This window comes from Sphaerodactylus townsendi, linkage group LG03 (assembly GCF_021028975.2).
Source record: "Sphaerodactylus townsendi isolate TG3544 linkage group LG03, MPM_Stown_v2.3, whole genome shotgun sequence".
Lineage (NCBI taxonomy): Eukaryota > Metazoa > Chordata > Lepidosauria > Squamata > Sphaerodactylidae > Sphaerodactylus > Sphaerodactylus townsendi.
This window is the reverse complement of record NC_059427.1, coordinates 5,913,371-5,935,235: the sequence shown is the minus strand read 5'-3', so window position 1 is coordinate 5,935,235 and position 21,865 is coordinate 5,913,371. Positions and strand designations below refer to the sequence as shown.

At 45.4% G+C, this 21,865-nt stretch overlaps 3 protein-coding genes across 21 annotated transcripts in view; 1 reads left to right on the top strand and 2 right to left on the bottom strand.

The window, feature by feature from the left end:
* LOC125428543 (zinc finger protein 883-like) overlaps positions 1-21,865 on the bottom strand; it is a 454,328-nt gene that overhangs the window by 122,230 nt on the left and 310,233 nt on the right. The gene's annotated exons all lie outside the window — the stretch shown is intronic.
* LOC125428537 (zinc finger protein 436-like) overlaps positions 1-21,865 on the top strand; it is a 774,209-nt gene that overhangs the window by 464,963 nt on the left and 287,381 nt on the right. The gene's annotated exons all lie outside the window — the stretch shown is intronic.
* LOC125428527 (zinc finger protein 658B-like) overlaps positions 5,960-21,865 on the bottom strand; it is a 54,922-nt gene continuing 39,016 nt past the window's right edge. For all 3 annotated transcript variants that reach the window (XM_048488743.1, XM_048488745.1, XM_048488744.1), the window contains exons 10-11: positions 8,140-8,869; positions 5,960-7,971 (exon numbers count right to left, since the gene is read on the bottom strand). In XM_048488743.1, the coding sequence (XP_048344700.1) occupies positions 7,501-7,971; positions 8,140-8,869 (1,201 nt within the window). In that variant the 3' untranslated portion in view covers positions 5,960-7,500. The remainder of the gene's footprint in view (positions 7,972-8,139; positions 8,870-21,865) is intronic.

Sequence of the window (21,865 nt, the reverse complement as noted above, 5' to 3'; positions counted from 1 at the left end):
GCTGAACCCCGAACCCCGATACCAGTGAGGCAGTGGACCAGAAGGTCATGATCTATTACACCGAACGCTGCAGTGAGATCTAACAACACCAGCAGCGCCGAACCGCCTCTATCCAAGTGCAGTCGGAGATGGCCCACAATGGCAACCAACAGTCTCAGTCCCATGTCCAGCGCGGAAGCCGGACTGGAAGGGATCCAATACCTTTGCATCATTCAGGAATCGCTGGAGCTGAACCGCCACCGCTCGCTCAATTACCTTGGCCAAGAATGGTAAATTTGAAACTGGGTGGTAATTGGCTGGATCTCCTGGATCTAAATGTGGTCTTTTCAGGAGCAGGCGGACCATTGCCTCTTTAAGCTAACCAGGGAAAACTCCTTGCTTAAGGGAGCTGTTCACTATGTCCAACAGGTGGCTCCGAAGCTCCTCCCTGCTGGCTTTCACCAACCAGGAAGGGCACGAGTCAAAAGGACAAGTGGTAGATCGTACGGCATCCAGGATCCTGTCCTGCTGCAAAGACTAGGTCCAGAGTGTGGCCTCCTTGATGTGTAGGAACACCAATGTTTACAAGAGAGAGGCCTAGCGTCGCCATGGATGACACTAGATCAGCGACTACTAAGGAGGAGGCCGAATCAACGTGGACGTTGAAGTCACCCAACACAATCAAGCGGGGGTGCTCCAATGCCCACTCAGAGACGACCTCCAAGAACCGCGACAGGCTGTCTGCTGGTGCACTAGGTGACCGGTACACAAGCAGAACAGCCAGCCTCTCTAGGTGGTTCCAGTGAAGGCCTGAACACTCCATGCCAGTAATCTCTGGAATAGGGGACGTCCTGAAGGAGATGGTATATCTGACGATCATTGCCATGCCTCCCCCTGACCCTGGGTCCTAGGCTGCTGGACCGCCACAGAGCCACCCAGATTGAGGTTGTTGAGGGCGACTGTTTCACCCTCCCTCACCCAGGTCTCTGTGACACACACGAGGTTGGCAGCTTGGCCTCCGAGATACTCCCGGAGGGTAGCATATTTGTTGTTAATCGACCTCGCGTTAATCAACAGTAGCCTAGGAGCAGAGTAATTAACCCTCACCCCACAACCTGCATCTCTTGGGATAGGCCGTAGGTCAGACAGAGAGCAAGCCTCACCATATCTGTGTCTCGCATTCAGCCTAGGCCTACCGTCATACCTCCCATGTCCCAAGAGCACTGGGATCCCTGACCCACCCAGGGCCCCCACATGGGTACATTCAGAGGGAGGCATTCCTTCCTGGAACTATATCCAACATATGCTAGTGTATATAAAACAATTTAAAACTCAGCTGGCTACCAATCACTAAGGGTATAGTCCAGGAGCTAATTTAATATCAATACATTCAACTAAACTATACCTAACTCCCCAGCTAAATTTAACTAATCTAACTAATCTGTAATACAACAACTCCACTAGCCTAAAACAAACCTACCACTATACAACCCTTATATACTAATCTTTGTATTGAATGAATACTTTTACAGGGCTGCCAATAAGAAGATAAAGTACAAATTCTACAGTTTCCACAGACCTCTGCTGCCACCCAAAGGACCAACCAACAATTACAGACTATATCCAATGATATAGAAACCACTATGGCACTCTCACTGCCATAGGGATCCAGGTGATTTCCTTCTGTTCTCCTCGTCTTCCTAAGCTGCCGCTGCCATCTCAACTAACAACCAAAAGTCTGTAGATGTAATTCAGACACACTGTCAGAGTCAATAGTCCACAATAGTTTTGCAATGGTTTTGCGAACATTCAAACTAGCGAAACCCCATACCACCTCCACAGCAGTTTTTTTTGGAAGGTGAGGGCCTCAGGATTGCAAAATTAGAATCCTTTTACTGTTTCAATCAGTTCACTGCCTAAACCAGCTTTTGGGCAATGGGAAAAGAAACCACAGTGGAACAGGGTTTCTTGACAGTGAAATCTTGAAGGGCTAAGTCAGACCACAATCAGGTAGCTATAATACCTGCTGCTTTGAATCACCATAAATGTTATTGAGTTGTTATAAATTGAGTTGTTATATTTTGTAAAACACAAGCTAGCAAGACCATCCCTTTCCATTGAGTCAATTCTCTATCAGTTATTTCACTGTCTGGAGACAGGTAGGGTTGTTCACCACTTTTTTCAGGTTTGTGACACAGCAAATGGCCCCATTTAACACATTCGCATTTTCAGGGAGCTCGATGGCTGTCCCACATTCCCCCTCTCACACAGACAAGTGGCCTGTAGAAGGTCCCAGTTCAAACCTCACCATCTTGGACTCTGAAACCTTTTTGAGGTAGATGTTGTGAAAGACCTCAGCCTGAGATTTCAACAAACACACCAAGTATTTGGCTCACAGAGGATCACTACTGTCAAAAAAGGGCATGTTCAGCTATTAAAAGAGTTTGCAGTGAAGTTTCTGGCATCTCTGCTTCAGGTTGCCAGCCCTCCTGCATCAGCTGGGAATGAAGTGGAATTTATTTGTAAGTTAAAACTAAGTTGAACTGCTATTTTGTAATTCCAGATGTAACTAAGGTGGTTCTCACACAAGGGTTGATACCTTTATTATGTACTGAGGCTTATTTCTCTTGGCAATCACTGCTTTCTGTCTTATATATAAGATTCTTCAAGCAATCATTCTTAACTTGTAGGGTCATGCAAGGAACTTGAAGGGAGGGACATTACTCCCAACTTTTTCCTGCCCTACTCCTCCTTCCTCTCTGGCTGTTACTCTCCATCTTGCCATCCTTTCTCTTACTCCTCTCTTTCTGTCCTCTACCCCAGCAGTTGCCTTCTGTTTTTGTGCCTGCCTGCCCCAACTCTGTCTCTCTTCCCCCCTAGCCCTGCTTTTGGTGGCTCGCTCAGATTGTTCTGGACATGTGCAGTGTGGCTTCCCAATCTCCTCAGAGCATGGAAACTAGATAGGGTCAGTCACAGTTTAGTATTTGAATGGAAGACATCAAGGAAGTCCAGGCTTGCTACACTGAGACAGACAGATATCCCCCTCTAATTATGAAATGCGTGTGTGAAGTGCCATCAAGTTGCCTCTAATTCATTGCGACCATACCAATAAATGATCTCCAAAGTATCTTTTTGTGAAGAGCCTTGCTTGGGTCTTGCAAACTGAAGGCCATGGCTGCCATGACCGAGTCTAAGAAATACCTATGTTCACAGATGACTTTTTGTGTGTGGGAGGGGACACGGCAACATTGGCAGATACATTTGGCAGCTTTGTCTCTCCAGCGGTGGCCTAACAGAAGGACTGTGGGGGCCATGTTGCCAGACTGACCTGTGGTGGACCAAGGGGCCCTGTTCTTAAGAAAAGACAGCCCCTCTAGTCCCTCAGCCAAACCTTGGGTGCTTGCCAGCGCAGTATCTCAAAATGGGGGAGCCTATTTTGGGCACTGGCTCAATGTACCTACAAGGAAAAAGAACTTAGTCTGGATGTGTCTCCCTCCAAAGCAACTTGCGTAATGTCCTCTCACAACCTTCCTGATAGGATTAAGTCTACACACAAAGATGTTGCCCTGGCGAGAATTCCAATCTCCAGCCCAGCACCATACACCCCAGAGAAGACAGAGAGTTCAGTTATTATGAACTATATTCTGATATTTAACATCTATATGCGACCCCTCGTTCAGTTGGTGCGGGCCTTTGGTGAGGCCGGCCACCGGGCCTTTGGTGAGGCCGGCCGTGGATTCCCCCTCCAGGATGCACTTGTGTTGCGTGCCATTCCAAAACCGACACGCCCAATATAGCATCTATTCAATATTGCTCCCCCCCCCCCCGGCCTTGGGTTCGGGCGTCGCATCCCTCGGAATGTTGTTGTACTTTATTGTACTGTTTTAATGCTGCTAAGTTTTAGATAATTTGTACATTGTTTTAACTTAACTTAATCTTATGGTGTGAAATGTTGTTTTGGCCTGTGGGCATAATGATGTTCTTGACATGTTGTACACCACCCAGAGCCCTTCGGGGGTGGGCGGTACAGTATAACATCACACAGAATACAGTTGAAAGTCAGTTAGAAATGCAATTAACCCATTCCACCACCCTCAGCAGACAGAAAGCAGCAAAAGCAAATGCCCCATAACAACAGGCCTCCTGACATTCCGCTCCCTCTAGGGCCCTCCCCCCGGCTTGCTTGGGCAGTTTCGATGAAAAGCTCTAAGGAGGTGGGGGGCTTTAACATTCTCAGCAAATATCCACTGATTCTGCCTAGGTAAACAACCTGTCCAAGAGATCAAATACTGCAAGCGGTTTCGATAGATGCGAGAATCAAGAATATCAGAAAGTTCATAATGGCCCTTTCTGCACGGGCCATAAACGGTGCCCAGGGAGCCGTTCACACAGGCGGCGCTGCGAAAACGCAGCAGCGCCGACCTGGCTCCCCTCCCCCTCCCCCAGGGCGGCATCAGGCCACCTCCAAAAACCTCCCTCCTGGAGGGAGGTTTTTGGGAAAACAGCGCATTCCCGGCGGCGCGGTGCGAACGGCACCGCCGGGAACACGCTGTTTTCCCCGGCCCTCTCCCACTCACCTCGTCGCTGTTGTCGCCCTGCTGGCCTCCTAAGACCCTCCCTCGCTGTCCTCCGACCCCTGGAGGTCGGAGGGCAGCGTGGGGGGGGGGGCTTAGGAGGTCAGCAGGGCAACGACGGCGACGAGGTGAGTGGGAGAGGGACGGGGAAGAGGCGGCTCCGTGCGGAGCTGCCTCTCCTGCGCCGGCCTCTGCGGGGGCTGCTCGCACGCTCTCGTGCGAACGGACCCCACCCCTCCACCGGCAGAATTCCTGCCGGTGGGGAAGCGCCCTTTGGCCCGTGCGGAAAGGGCCAATGATTAGTTTCATTAATCAGGACTGGAGGAGGAATCTTCTTCTCTGGATGCCAGACATCCGGGGAACACATCTTCAGTAAGCTGCAATGAAACACAGGGTGTATTTTATGCAATGCATTAGGCAATTCCAGTTCAGCTGTCACTTTGTTTATCACCCTGACAATCTTAAAGGGCCCAATATATTTCGCACTCAGTTTTGAGGGCCAATGTATGTCCCGGAGATTCTTGGTGGAGAGTTACACCATATCTCCCACCACTAGGGGGAAGTCCCGTCTGCGCTTATTGGCATGTCGCTTGTATGAGTCTCTAGCCTCCTGAAGCGCTTTCAAGATAGGAGGCCATTGATCAGCAACGGACTGCATCCATTCCTTAACCTCAGGTCCAGGGGTGTCCCCCGACTGAAGCATGGGTAGAGGGGGAACTGAATGACCATGAACCACCTCAAAAGGAGTCTTGCCTGTACTACTATGAACCGAGTTATTATAAGCGTATTCTGCGTAGGGCAACAGATCAACCCAATTATCTTGCTGATAGTTCACATAACACCTCAGGTTCTGTTCCAAAGTCTGATTGGACCTCTCAGACTCCCCGCAGATTGAGGGTGGTAGGCCAAAGACAACCCTTGTTCAATGCCCAACAACTTCATAAAGGCCCTCCAAAAGCGGGAGACAAATTGACTGCCCCGGTCCGTAATTATTTTCTTGGGGGCAGAATGCAACCTGTAAATATGCAGCATAAAGAGTTCAGCCAGCTTCTGAGCAGTGGGAATGGAGGTACAAGGAATAAAATGGGCCTGCTTAGAGAACAGATCAACTACAGTCCAGATCACCGTTTTGCCATGACTCAAAGGCAAGTCCTTAATAAAATCCATGGAGATCACCTGCCAGGGCCCACTGGGCAGCGCAATGTCCTGCAATAATCCTTGGGGCCTGCCTGGAATTGTTTTTGCCATAGCTCAGCCAGGACAGCCCTTGATATAAGCCTCAATATCCTTATGCAAGATACAGAAAACAAAATGCATCCAATGTATATGTGTAATCTAGGTGCAAATCATGACTAAACTAAAGAAACAGGAAAGGAAGAGAAAGAACACAGGAACCAAGGCAAAAGGAAGAATTAATACCTTAATTTTATTGGATGTAAAATATAACTTAAAAGAAAAAGGAGAAGAAGAGTTTGGATTTATACCCCACCTTTCTCTCTTATGATGGCTTACAAGCTCCTTTCCCTTCTTCTCCCCACAACAGATATCTTATGAGGTAGGTGAAACTGAGAGAGTCCTGAAGAACTGTGACTAGTCCAAGGTCACCCAGCAGGAACATAAGAGTACAGAAACACATTTTCCAGTTCTCCGTTATATACTGTAAATATTGAATAGATTATCATTGTGTAATACATTAATGTGATTAAGAAATTGAATAATTACTAAATATTGAATGGATTATCATTGTGTAAAACATTAATATGATTAAGAAATTGAATAAAAATTAAAACGTAATCGGATTAGTGCCAGTGGCATTGTGCAAAGCGTATATATTTTGGTTACATGTTCAGTACGTTGCATTGTTCTGGATTTTGTGCTTATGATTGGTTCAAGACACTAAGTATGAATTTCACTAGGCAGTTTGAAGCAATTTCTCTAATAATTCAGAGGGAACAATTAGAAATGACACCTCACATTCCAAGGTGGGGAAGTTTTGAAAATACTAGGCATGTTGGACTGCCTTGATGGCTAACAGGAGATTGACCATTAACTGGAAATGGTCTCATTTTGTTTTAATGAAATACTCTTTGAAGTAGAGATATGGTCGTATATGTGCTTTGGAGCTAGGGAAGGGTTTTTTTGTAAAATCCCTAATGACATCCTACATCTATGATGGAAGGTGGTCTGGACATGGCATAAACTTATTGCTCAAATCCGCAAATTGCACCTTAGGTTTTCAAACAGTGCCTTTCAAATCAATGAAGAAAAAACTGATGATAAGTGTGTAGTGGTTAAGAGTGGGGGACTCCAATCAGGAGAATTAGGTTTGATTCCCCACTTCTCCACATGATTGGTGGACTCTTATCAGGTAAAACGAGCTTGTTTCCCCACTTATACATATGAAACCTGATTGTGGACTAGTCACAGTTATCTCAGAACTCTCTCACCTACCTCACGAGGTGTCTGTTGTGGGGAGAGGAAGGGAAGGAGTTTGTAAGCTTCACTGAGGAAAGGTACAGTTGACAAAAGTGGGGTATAAACTCAAACTCTCCAAATTCAGTGTCTCAACAGAGGAGGTGACAAGAGCCTTATGATGAGCATTCAAAAGTTTCTAACTTCGTATTGCTTCTAGAGGCCACTGACAACTGCTTCTACATTGGAATTCCTTTCCAGACTCTGAGCATTCAAACAGCTTCTCTCCTGTGTGAGTTCTTTCTGTGTGGGTTCTTTCAGTAAAAGACTACCACTGTGATTAAACTACATTCCACATTCTGAGCATTCAACCAAGTTTTCCTTTGTGTGGATACTTAAGATTACTGCAAACTTGCTACTTTTACTGAATCTCTATCTGCACTTTAAGCATTCAAAGGTTCCTCCCCAGCATGGGTTCTTTCATGTGTCTAAAAACTGTTATGGTGACTGAATCTATTTCCACATGCGGGGCATTTCAAAGTAACTGCCTCATGTGGGTTCTTTCATGTGATTGAAGGCTGTTACTATGACTGAATCTCTTCCCACACTCTGAACATTCAAAAGGTTTCTCCCTTGTGTGGATTCTAAGATGTTTTTGAAGATTGCCACTGCAACTGAATCCCTTTCCACACTCTGAACATTCAAATGGTTTCTCCCCTGTGTGGATTCTTTGATGAATTTGAAGACTGTGACAGCAATTGAATCTTTTACCACACTCATAGCATTCAAATGGTTTCTCCCCTGTGTGGATTCTTTCATGCCGTTGAAGATGTCCACCGCAACTGAATCCCTTTCCACACTCTGAGCATTCAAAAGGTTTCTCCCCTGTATGGGTTCTTTGATGCTGTCGAAAACTGCTTCTGTGATTGAATTTCTTTCCACACTCTGAGCATTCAAAAGGTTTTTCCCCTGTGTGGATTCTTTGATGCTGCTGAAGAGTGCTTCTAATACTGAATCTCTTTCCACACTCTGAGCATTCAAAAGGTTTTTCCCCTGTGTGGGTTTTTTGATGCTGCTGAAGACTTCTTTTGAGACTAAATCTCTTTCCACACTCTGAGCATTCAAAAGATTTTTCCACTGTGTGGGTTCTTTGATGCTGTTGAAGATGTCCTCTGTTACTGAATCTCTTTCCACACTCTGAGCATTGGAAAGGTTTTTCCCCTGTATGGGTTTTTAGATGGTCTTGAAGACCGCTACTCTGACTGAATCTCTTTCCACATTCGGAACATTCAAAAGGTTTCTCTCCTGTGTGAGATCTTTGATGCATTTGAAGACTGCCTCGCTGACTAAATCTATTACCACATTCTGAACATTTAAAGGGTTTCTCTCCTGTGTGCGTTCTTTGATGCTGATGAAGATGTCCTGTCTGACTGAATCTCTTTCCACATTCAGAGCATTCAAAAGGTTTCTCTCCTGTGTGGGATCTTTGATGCATTTGAAGCCTGCCACTTGTACAGAATCTCTTACCACATTCTGAGCATTCAAATGATTTTTCCCCTGTGTGGGTTCTCAAATGCTGTTGGAGATGGCCACTGCATTTGAATTTCTTTCCACATTCTGAGCATCCAAAAGGTCTCTCCTCTGTGTGAGTTCTTTGATGGTTTTGAAGACCGGTACGCTGACTGAATCTCTTTCCACACTCTGAGCATTCAAATGGTTTTTCTCCTGTGTGGATTATTCGATGCTGTTGAAGTGTGCTATTGTGACTGAAACTTTTTCCACACTCTGAGCACTCAAAGGGCCTCTCCTTTGTGTGGATTGTTAAGTGCCGTGCAAGATTGCTACTCTGACTGAATCTCTTTCCACACTCTAAGCATTCAAAAGGTTTCTCCCCTGTGTGGGTTCTTTGATGCTGTTGAAGATTCCCACTATGACGAAATCTTTTCCCACACTCTGAGCATTCAAAAGGTTTGTCATTTGTGTGAGTTCTCATGTGATATCGAAAGGCGCTATCCCAACTGAATCTCTTTCCACACTCTGTGCATTCAAAAGGTTTCTCCCCTGTGTGGGTTATTTGATGTTTTTGAAGACTACTCCTTAGACTGAATCTCTTTGCACACTCTAAGCATTCAAATGGTTTTTCCCCTGTGTGGGTTATTTGATGTTTTTGAAGACTACTCCTTAGACTGAATCTCTTTACACACTCTAAGCATTCAAATGGTTTTTCCCCTGTGTGGGTTCTTTGATGCAGTTGAAGACTGCCACTGTGATTGAATCTTTTTCCACATTCTGAGCATGCAAAAGGTTTTTCCCCTGTGTGGGTTCTTTGATGCTGTTGAACATGTCCTCTCCTCCTGAATCTCTTTCCACACACTGAGCACTGAAAAGGTTTTTCCCCCATGTAGGTTCTTTGATGCAGTTGATAACTGCCACTACGATCAAATCCCTTTCCACACACTGAGAATGCAAAAGGTGTTTCCTCTGTATTATTTATTTATTTTATTTATTTTATTTATTGGTTCCACTTTTATACCGCCCTCCCCCAAAGGGCTCAGGGCGGTTCTTTCATGCTGTTGAAGATGTCCTGTCTGACTGAATCTCTTTCCACACTCTGAGCACTGAAAAGGCTTTTCTCCTGTGTGAGTTCTTTGATGCTGTTGAAGACTGCCATTTAGACTGAGTCTCTTGTCACACTGTGAGCATGGAACAGGCTTTTTCTCTGTGTGTATTCTTTGGTGCAGAAGAAGCAATGATCTGTATTTGAAGTACTTTGCACACTGAAAGCATTTATGCTTCAGAAAATGATTCAGAAAATGTAATTTACCTATTCTTCCTCTAGAGAGGGTCATTCCAATCTCCCTGCCAATGAATGGCTTCTCTCTCGTATGAATCCTTTGGTGGTGAAGAAAGTCTGATTTTTTTGAGAAGCTTTTGCCATAGTCTGAGCAGCTATAAGGTTTCTCTTCTGTATGTGTTCTTTGATGCCTAAAGAATTCCGCTCTGTGAAGGAACCTTTTTCCACACTGCAAGCATCGATGGGTCTTCTTTCCATTGTGCATTTGCAAATGGATCTCATATTGGGTTTTATCTGAGAAGTTCATTCCACATACCAAGCACTTATATGCTTCGTCCACCATGTGAATTAGACCACGGGATTCCTGCCCTTGGCCAGGAATGCGTTTATCCCTCTTCCTGACCACATGACTTCTTTTCTGCCTTTTCAATCTGTCTTGATTCTTGATGCTTCCTTTCAGATATCCCTTCTTGATTTTACCTGACAAAAGCTGATGCACTTCCTCATCCTTCTTATTCCACTGCTCATCTCCAGCTGGAATAAAAATACAGGTCCCATTAGCACACATAGTAGAAGGTCTGATCTTCCTTTGAAGTTCCATACGAATGCCAAAGATTTATTTTGCTTTTTCCTGCTGGTTTTTTTTTTTTTTTGGAAAAGACATTAAAATACACTTTGGCCTCTTCCAGTTTGGCTTTCTTAAGTACTCTCCACCCCAGAAATTTCCCTGGAAAATCCAATATTTAATGATACAGCCACCCCTCAAGAGTTATAACTGAGGTGAGCCACCAAAGAAGCTTCACAACTTCCCAGAGTTCAGTCCCAAGAAAGCCCCTCTCTCTTCCTACTTTCTTACAAGGCTTTGTGGTTCTCCCAAACTAAGGCCGCACACGCTCCCTTTTTGGGGGGGAGGGAATTTTAAAACTGGAATGCTGGACGCCACTTTTAGCTCTATTTTACTGAGATTTATTGTACAATTCTTGGAATTAATTTTTAGTTTTTTAAGAACATAAGAACATAAGAAGAACATAAGAACAAGCCAGCTGGATCAGACCAAAGTCCATCTAGTCCAGCTCTCTGCTACTCGCAGTGGCCCACCAGGTGCCTTTGGGAGCTCACATGTAGGATGTGAACGCAATGGCCTTCTGCGGCTGTTGCTCCCGATCACCTGGTCTGTTAAGGCATTTGCAATCTCAGATCAAAGAGGATCAAGATTGGTAGCCATAAATCGACTTCTCCTCCATAAATCTGTCCAAGCCCCTTTTAAAGCTATCCAGGTTAGTGGCCATCACCACCTCCTGTGGCAGCATATTCCAAACACCAATCACCGTTAAGTGAAGAAGTGTTTCCTTTTATTAGTCCTAATTCTTCCCCCCAGCATTTTCAATGAATGCCCCCTGGTTCTAGTATTGTGAGAAAGAGAGAAAAATTTCTCTCTGTCAACATTTTCTACCCCATGCATAATTTTGTAGACTTCAATCATATTCCCCCTCAGCCGCCTCCTCTCCAAACTAAAGAGTCCCAAACGCTGCAGCCTCTCCTCATAGGGAAGGTGCTCCAGTCCCTCAATCATCCTTGTTGCCCTTCTCTGCACTTTTTCTATCTCCTCTTTTTTATCGCTGCTTTTAAATGTTTAACTATTTTATATTGTTACCCCTATATGCTGTACATCGCCCAGAGCCCTTCGGGGATGGGGCGGTAGAAAAGCCTAATAAAATAATAATAAATAATAAAAATAATGCGTTTTCAAACCATTTTCACAATTGTTTGCAAGTGTATTTTGCTATTCTGCACAGCTTCAAAGAGCTCTGAAAGCAGTTTGAAAGTGCAATATTCTGCATGTGTGGAATGAGCCTAAGTATTGCTAAGAAGTGAAGCAGAAATCCTCTGGGGCTATTCATTGACACTAGCAACCAGCTAGCAACTCACTGGCAACCAGCTCATCTGGGAATGAAGTAATCTCTTCACATCCTCTTGAAAAACTCTCCAGTGTTTCTTTGGATGTCAGACCTTTCTCTGTTTCTGTCACAGTCCCTCTTACACTCCTGGCTCCTTTGGCACAGATAGAAAGAGAGAAAAAGTGATTGTTCTTATATGGGGAAGGAAAGAAATACATGGAAAAAATGTTCTGGGAGAATGGATACCTGGTCAAGATTAAAGTCCACAATCCCCTACCAGTGCAAGGGAGATGGATCCATTTCAAATCAGTCAGAGGGGATGACCGTAATCCCATTTGGAGGACAAGTGTGTTCTAATGGTTGGTGACTGAGAATCTTTTTTAGGGTTTCTCAATCCCACATTGGCCTCAGGCCAGGACACTCTCTGCCTTGGATGATGGCCGCAACACTGACCTCAGTTGCTTTGAGCAAGCCAGGCGACTTGGGTTGCTATGCTTGCCCAAGCTGAATATTGCTTTCACTGTCATCCCATCAGCTTCAGGCATCAAAAAGGGAGCAAGTAGAGGTTCAGGTCTCAAAACAAAGCAATGCTGTTCAAGATTTTGATTCATCCACCATGCCCAAGGTTACAGTTTGCCCCTTGCCACCTATGACAAATCCTTACCCAGACAGGCCACACTGCTGTAATTCTCCAGCATGACTTCCCTGCAGAGAGCTCTTTGGTTCGGATGTAGCAGGGCCCACTCTGACTCCGTGAAATACACAGCCACCTCCTCAAAGGAAACTGCAGACTGAAAGAAAAGGAAGATTTCCTCATAAGAGGTATTGCCAGTCAGACGGATGTTCTAGGAGGGTGCCTCTTACAGAGCTCAGCATGTGTATCTTTATAGTCTAGCAAATCATGAATGTAGGAGAGTCTTCATATTATTGCATGATGACTCATTGCCCCCTGCAGTTTCTGAAGGTTGATATTAAAATATTCAGTTAAAAGAGCAACTATGTCCCTGTTGTGATGGAAGAATAGAGACCAAAGAACGTGTTATCTTTGACTGTTAGATGTACAATCAGAATCTCTTATGAAGCACATAATTTTAGCTCACTTGGGTAGACATAAAGCCTTACATATTTCTAATATGCTTGTAGATAAGAACCTGGAAATAATATGTGAAATGGCCAGATTTGGGTGGCCATCTAAAATAAAGACAGACCAAATGAAAACCTCTAAGGAATCTTTTTAACATAGTTATTTACGTTTCTACACAGCCAAAAAACAGCGCATTAAGGCTGTTTGCAGAGCTGGCCCCTGAAACGGTGGGAAAACGGCACTTTTGAAACTCGCTCAGGGAGCGAGATTTCAAGGCATCACTTTTGTCGTCTTCCCATGGCGTGCAGTAATGTGAGCCACACTGCCGTGAGGGCGCTGTTTTTGCCCCCTCCACTCATTTGTTACCAAGGTCCCCGGGGGTTGGAGGGCAGCATGGGCTTGTCTTTCCAGCCATCCAGAGCTGCACAGGAAGGAAAGTAAGTGCCTTGCTAACACCCTGGGTGGCTCTATGTGGAGCTGCCCCTGCGGGCAGCATCGGCGTCAGGACTGCCTGCATGGGACCATGTGAGTGGTCTCAACGCTCCACCGGCTTTATTTAATGTATTTTTTGCATCTTTTATACATTCTGATCATTGACCACAGTAAATAAATAATAGCATCGTACAGTTGGAAGAGACCACAAGGACTATCAAGTCACGAAGGAATTCACCATCAAAGCACTCCTGACAGATGGCCATCCAACCTCTGTTTAAAAATCTCCAAAGAAGGAGACTTCACCACACACTGAGGCAGTGTGTTCTACTGTCAAACAGCCCTTACTATCAGGAGGATCTTCCTAATGTTTAGGTGGAATCTCTTTTCTACCACCTGGAATCATATACTCCTTGTTCTTATTTCTGGAGCAGCAGAAAACAAGCTTGCTCTCTCTCTAACATGACATCCCTTGAAATATTTAAGTATGGCTATCATGTCCCTGCTTCGCCTTCTCTTCTCCAGGCTATACGTACCTAGCTCCCTAAGCCACTCCTTTTAGGCATGACATACAGGCCTTTTACCATTTTAGTCACCGTCATCTGGACCCATTCCTGCTTCTCAATATCCCTTCTGAATAGTGGTGCCCAGAGTTGGACAAAGTATCCCAGGTGATGTCTGACCAATGCAGAATAGAGAGATACTATTATGTCCCTCAATCTAGACACTACACTCTTATTGATGCATCCCAGAATAGCATTTGCTTTCTTGGCTGCTATATCGCACTGCTGACTCATGTTCAGTTTGTGATCTACTAAGACTCCCAGATCCCTTTCACATGTACTGATGTCAAGCCAGGTGTCACTCATACTATATCTGTGCATTTCATTTTTTCTGCCTAATTGTAGAATCTTACATTTATCTCTGTTGGAATTCATTTTGTTAGGTTTGACACATCTCTCTAATCTGTCCAGATCATTTTGAATCCTGCTCCTGTTTTCCAGGGTATTAGCTACCTCTCCTAATTTGGTATCATCTGCAAATTTGATTAACATGCCCTCCATTTCATTATCCAAGTCACTGATAAAAAATATTGAATAGCACTGGGCCCAGGACAGAACCCTGTGACACCGCACTACTCTCCAGGCTGAAGATGAGCCATTGGTGAGCACCTTTTGGGTTTGGTCAGTCAACCCATTAGAAATCCATCTAACAGTAGCCTTGTCTAGACCACATTTTACTAGTTTGCTTCAAGACTGTCATGGAAGACCTTTTCAAAGGCCTTACTGATATCAAGGGATGGTACATCCACAGCATTCCCTTCATCTATCAAACTTGTCACTCTAGCAAAAAAAAAGAGAGATAAGATTAGACTGGCATGATTTGTTGGGAAACTCATGTTGACTTTAGTGATCACAGCATTCTGTTACATATTGTCTGTTTAATTATAAGCTCTAGAATCTTTCTGGGTATTGATATCAGGCTGACTAGGCAGTAATTGTCTGGGCTCTCTTTTTTTCTGCATCTTGAACAGGTGAACAACATTAACCCTCCTGCAGTCTGCTGGGACTTCTAAAAAATTATTGCAAGGCGTGAAGAAAGTGTATTTTGTAAACCCTGAAGTGCGAAATATAAGGCATCCCCCGAAAGTAAGACATAGCAAAGTTTTTGTTTGGAAGCATGCCCGACGAACAGAACACAGAAATATAAGACATCCCCTGAAAATAAGACATAGCACATCTTTGGGAACAAAAATTAATATAAGACACTGTCTTCTTTTTAATATAAGACACTGTCTTAATATAATATTTTAATATAAGACACTGTCTTATATTCAGGGAAACACGGTAATAGATCGTTTTCAAGGTGTTGGTATTGACCTTTAAGGCCTTGCGCGGCCTGGGATCTCCATACCTGCAGGACCGTCTTGCCCCATATGTCCCAAATCGGCCTCTGCGCTCAGCAGAGGCAAATTTGCTGGTGATCCTTGGCCCCTCAATCATGCGGCTGGCCTCCACCCAGGCCAGAGCCTTCCTTTACAGCTCTGGCCCCTGCCTGCTCAGGAACGCCTACCTCCAGCTCACGCGGGCCCTGCAGGATCTTAATGAATTTCGCAGGGCCTGCAAGACGGAGCTGTTCCACCGGGCCTTTGGGGAGTCCGGCCACTGATCCCCCCCTCCCCTCCTCTTTATAACATCTGTGGACCCTGCCGTCCCCCCTCCCCTTCCATCTTAGGGGATTTTAGTAGGACTTCTTAACATTCCTAGAATGTTGCTGCAGATGTTATTAATTTTGCTGTTTTGAATAAACAAAAATAATTTTATTGAATTGTATGCTTTTTTGGTTTAGAGAAGAACTCACACTTTATGGGACCCAGGAAGGGCTGCTTCTAGTCCTTTACACAAGGGATTCTGAGATTACTTCTGTCAGTTCTTTTAATACTTTGAGATGTAGTTGTTGTTGAGTGGTGTTTAATGTCTCATGCCTAAACCCTTCAGCTCCAACTGCAGGAGAAAAGCTCCCCTAAGAAAGGAGGGGCGACCCAGGCTTCCCCTCGCTAATCTCCCCTACCTGGACTGGAAGAGCAGCTGCTGTTTCCACACCTCCGCAAAGAGAACGGAATGACACTATTTCTCCATTACCTGGGAGGGAAAGAGAAGTGGAAAATAGAGTAATAGCCTACACTTGCTGTTCTGTTTGCTTGTATAAAACATTTTTCATGCAGCCCGGTTCCCAGGGCTGTGAAACCCTATGTACCCTCCAAAAAAATTGTCACACTTTTTAGTAAATTGCAGAAGAAGCAGAAAAAGAAGGACTTGGAACCCATTAGCCTGGGGGGGGGGGGGGCTATAAATTCTGCTGATGTGTTTTTCTCCCACGAGCTGGGATCTTGCATACGCCCTTGAGTCCAAGCTGATGCAAAAAAAGAGAAAGAGGCAAAAGGACATTGCATGGCACCTTACCTGACCAAAACCCCTCATGAGACTATAGTACATATGCCACCTCAGAGGATCTACTGAGGATCTACTGAGCCCCACTAATTTTACATCAGGGTATTCATTCAGATGCAAGATAACATGACATCACATCCATTCCAAGCCAATTCCCCAACATTGCTAGGGATACCAGACTCCAGCTTGGCAGCCCTACACCACCATCCTATTTCCTGCAGCAACCTCTCAGATGCCCTGAAAAGCATGAGAACAAAACAAAGCTTCTCACTATTCCTGGTATCCAACAACTCGATGTCAGAGCATGCTCTGCAGAATGCGCAGCCTCCATTTATTCACAAGATTGAAGAGCTCAGCCAAGCTTTCTCAACCTGTTCTTTCAAACCACATTGAGTCATGGAAAAAGGTGGGATATGATATATTATATAAGAGGAAATTCCCCTCCATGAATTTGTCCAATCCCTCTTTGTTTAGGCATCACAAAAGTGAACACTGACAAATGCCATGTCCCACATTAATGTGGGAGGCATCTCCTCCATGGACATTTCCTCTTTCTTCTGTTTCCTGAGAAGTCCCCTACTTAAGCGTCTCCTCTTTTTCCTGATTCTGTCTCTCTCCTTCTATGGTTGCCAACCTCTGGGTGAGGCCTGGAGACTTCCTGCAATCATAACAGAACACCCAGTTACAGGAATCAGTTGTCCCTGTCGAGTTGCCAGCTTCAAGTTCAGACATTTTTGAGGGTTTTGGGATGAAGCCTTTGTGGGGCAAGATTTGGAGACAGAAGTGACATCAGTAGGGTATAATGTTACAGAGCGCATCTTCCGGAGCAGCCATTTTCTTCAAGGGAATCGTTCTCTGTCATCTGGATAGCAGATTTAATTCCAAGGTGATCTCTAGGAGGCAACACTTTCAGGAGTTTGATCTCAATCACTAATGTATAGAGAACATTATGCCCTTCTGAATTCCCTGCCTGTGTCCACATCTCAAATCTCTAGGAATTTCCTCACCTGGAGTCAGCAACACTATCTCCATCACAGCCGACCAATCCTTATCTGTTCCTGTATATTAAGCAACCTCTACCAATGAAAGCTGCAGTTCATTTGTGTGGCCACTGCAGAGTCACATTTGCATGGTAGGGAATCCTCACAGACTTGTGGGATGGCACCTCACTTTCCCATATATCCCCCATACTAATTTTCTCTTTCTCTCAGCCCTAGAAAACCCATGAAATGGAATTTGGGAAAAAGTAATCAGAAAACTTTCTCTGTTTGCACTTTAATGGAAAGTTATTGTAATAGGGATAGAATCATAGAGCTGGAATAGACCACAAGGGCCATCAAGTCCAACCCCCTACAATGCAGGAACACAAAATCAAACCCACATATGTTCATCCAGCCTCAGTTTAAAAACCTCCAAAGAAGGAGACTCCACAACTCCGAGTCAGTGAATTCCACTGTTGAACAGCCCAGACGGTAAGGAAGTTCTTCCTAATGTTTAGGTAGAATCTCTTTTCCTGCACCTTGAATCCATTAATCTGCGTCCTAGTCTCTGAGGCAGCAGAAAACAAGATTTCTCCCTCTTTGACATGACATCCCTTCAAATATTCAAACATAGCTATCATGTCCCCCCCTTAATCTCGACTTTTCAAGACTAAACAACCGCAGCTTCCTAAACCTCTCTTCGTAGGGCATAGACTCCAGACCTTTTACCATTTTTGTTGCCCTCCTCTGGACCCGTTCCAGCTTGTCAATATTCTTCTTGAATTGCGGTGACCAGAACTGTACACAATATTCCAGGTCAGGTCTAACCAATGCAGAATATAGAGGTATAATTACATCCCTCAATCTTGACACTATATTATTGATATAGCCCAAAATTGCATTGGCTTTCTTGGCTGCCGCATCACACTGCTGACTCATGTTTCATCTATGGTCTACTAAGACTCCCAGATCCCCTTCGCATGTAGTGTTGTCAAGCCAGGTGTCAGCAATCTTATATCTGTGCATTTCATTTTTTCTGCCTAATTGTAGAATCTTACATGTATCTCTGTTGAAATTCATTTTGTTAGTTTTGGCCCAGCTCTCTAATCTGTCCAGATCATTTTGAACCCTGCTCCTGTTTTCCAGCTACCCCTCCTAATTTGGTGTCTGCAAATTTGATTAGCATGCCCTCTATTCCGTCACCCAAGTCATTGATAAAAATATTGAATAGCACTGGTACTAGGACAGAACCCTGAGGAACCTCACTAGTCACTTCTTTCTAGGATGAAAGTGAGCCACTAATGAGTACCCTTTGTGTTCAATCAGTCAACCAATTACAAATCCATCTAATAGTAGCATTGTCTCGTCCACATTTCACTAGCTTACTTGTGAGAATATTATGGGGCACCTTGTCAAAAGCTTTACTAAAATCAAGGTATGCTATGCCCACACATTCCCTCCATCTGCCAAGCTTGTCACTCTTAACAAAAAAAGAGATAAGATTGGTCTGGCATAACTTTTTTTCAGAAACCCATGCTGACTTTTTGTGATCACAGTATTCCCTTCTAAGGCTCCTTAAGGCTCGAATAGATGCTGCTGTGCCCCCTGTCTAGACAACGGGCATATTTTGGCTCGCCCATGGAGACTAATGGACCCAGAGTGGCTCCAGGACGCTCTGTGGGAATCCCCACCCACTGGTGCCTCCCTTGATGAGCTGGTAGAGAGCTGGGATACCAGGCTCTCTCAAGCCATCAAGGCTGTCGCTCCAAGGCGCCCTCTCCATGCCCATGCCAGACTGGCTCCTTGCTACACTGAGGAGCTGTGATGGATGAAGCGGGAACTGAGATGGCTAGAGCGAGTGTGACGGTGGGTCCTTGACCGTCATGCCATGCCATCAGAAGTTGAAGATTTGGTTTGGTGGGACCAGTTGGCATTTTTTGTGGTGCAAGTAGATGTGTACATGCAAGTCCATGCAATGGAGTACGCGACAGAGATGTATCGGGTGCATGAAGTGGGAGCGCTCATGGAGGGACAAGCAGTGTCCTGGTACATGGGGCTGTTCTGGGGCCACGCAGCGGAGCTCCAGTCTCTCCCATGGTTCATGATGGTGCTCTGGTGCAGATTTGAGGATCCCTTCCAGGGAGAGAAGGCGCGTTGGGACATCCAGCAATTGCACCAGGGGGACCACCCCCTTGCTGATTTTTCAGCAGAGTTTCAGGCTCTGGCCAACAACATAGATGACTGGCCAGAACATTTCTTCATCCCTACCTTTGAAGAGGCTCTCAATCCCGAGATTTGGCATTGGGCCTTGGTGAGTGGAGCCCCGGCAACCCTGATGGGATAGATCGTTCAAGCAGGCGAGGCCAAGGCCCGCATGATGGATGTACAAAGCAATGAAGCCAAAGCTAACCTGAGACATCAGCCTTCGCCACCTCAACACAGCTAGGGTCGCAGATATGCGGCCAGGATTTCTCAGGAGCCCACAGAGTCCCAGTACATCTGGCAACACCAGTTGGGACTGTGCCTGTATTGTGGTGAAGGCGGGCACCTGGCAGCCACCTGTCCAGTGAAACCCCCGGCTCAAAAAGTGCTTCAATGAAATCCCGCCAAGTCACCTCATCCAAAAACTGCAAAGAAAAAGAAAGGTGTGTCTAGAATGGCTTACAGTTCGGCTGAGAGGCTTCAGGCCTCTGAAGAAAAGTCAGCAGAGTCCAGCAGGGAGCCGGTGGGAAACAGACGGTTGCTCTTCCAGATGGTGGAAGTCCAGCCTGAAGTGGAGGCGGTCACGCTGGGCCTTAAGAAACTCCACATCAGTGAAACAGAGGGGTGGCTGGACAGGAGGGAATCGGATGTGGGTTTGACAGTGTGGATTGGAGCTAGGTCCAGCAACAGGGCGTGTTGGAAAGGGTAAGGGCAGAAGTGGGCCCCATAGTGCTTCCCATGGCAGTAACCAATTCCCCAATGGGCAAGCAGATGTTGGTCCAAGCCCTTGTTGATTTGGGGTGTTCGAACTGCCTAATGTACCCTAGTGTAGTGGAGGGGCTGAGGCTAAAACAGATTCCCTTGAAGAGGCCCATCCAGTTCACACAGGTGGATGGACCCCCAGCCACCTTAAAATGGAAAAGATCCTGGTTCAGTTTCAGAGGCACTGGGAGAGGCACAGTTTTGTCATTATGAACATAGCCAAATACCCAGTTGTGTTGGGGATGCCCTGGCTGGTGTAGCACGATCCCACAATTCGGTGGGTGAATCAGATCATTAGGTTCACAGACACCCACCCCCCTTGTGGGACTCATGTTGAAGCCAGCGTAGCTGCAGTTCCCAGCCCGACCAAGGAGAATGGGGAAGCTGTCCCCTTGTTGTGTCAGGCAGAGGAGACCCCAGACATCCCCTCACCCTACAAGGCTGTAAAGTGGGTGTTTGAGGAGACTGGATGTGATTCGCTGCCCCCCCCCCTTTAAAAACTGACCGCAAAATAAAACTGATTCTGGGGGCCAAACTCCTGAAGGATCAATTGTATCCTATGAGCCCTGCAGAAGATGTGGCATTGGATGATTTTCTGGACAAAAACTTGGCTCGGAGCTTCATTCACCCCACCACCAGTAATTATGCTGCTCCAGTTTTGTTTGTGAAAAAGAAAGATGGGTCCCTGTGGCTGTGTGTACAGATTATCATGGTCTTAATGCCATCTCAACCTGAAACAAATATCCCCTCCCCCTTATCAAGGACTAGTTGGCTAGTTTGGGGAAGGGATGAATTTTTAACGTTGGATTTGCGAGAAGCCTATTACTGGGCTCGCACTGCAGAAGGGTTTCAACACCCGATACAGACAGTTTAAATATCAGGTCATGCCGTTCGAGCTGAGCGGAGCCCCTAAAGTGTTCATAAGTCTGGTCAATGAGGCCTTGCATGATTTGTTGTTCAAGGGAGTAGTGGTTATGACGACTGAGGCTGAGATTAAGCTTGGGAGAGCCACTCTTATCTCACCTCAATCTTGGGTTCTTTTCCCTCCTATTAAACTCCAGACCAGCTGATTTCTCAAAGATTTATTGTAAAAGTTCAAAACAAAGAAATAAAACATAAATGCATTTAGAGAAATTGACCAGCTGAATGCTTCTTGTGGATCTCTTGGGACCTCCAGTCAAGAGGTGCTTCTCTTAGCTTAGCCCATGATAGAGTCACCTAGGCTTTGTTCCCTCACTCTCCAAGAAAACTTTTCCCGCTCGCCATGAGGTTTCCAAAACCTTTGAAGTTTCATCCTAGCACCTCTGCATAGTTTCCTGTCCTCCCTCCAGGAGATCAAAAGGCAAAGATGCTTTTCACAGTCATATGTGACTTCCCTTTACTGTAGCGATAGCATCTTCCATGACAGTGGTCTATTTGGATGATGTTCTTCTTTACTCCCAGGATTAAGCTTCGCATGTGCGATTGGTCCAGGAGGTGTTGAAAAGATTAATGGAACACTCCCTGTTTGTGAAACTATCCAAGTGTATTTTTCATCAAAAGAAGCTGGACTTTTTGGAATATTGTTTTTCGGGGGAGGGCTTAGAGATGGATCCTGCCGAAGTCCAGGATGTGTTGGCTTGGTGGCCCCCAATTACCCAGAAAAAACTGCAATCCTTTCTAGGATTTGCAAATTTTTACCATGACTTTATTCCAAATTTTGCTGAGCTAGCCTTCCCCTGACTCACTGCACATTAAAGATAAGAAGTCAACAGCTGCTCGCCTGGGTGCGCCACTCTGGTGGACACCCTCCTGTCA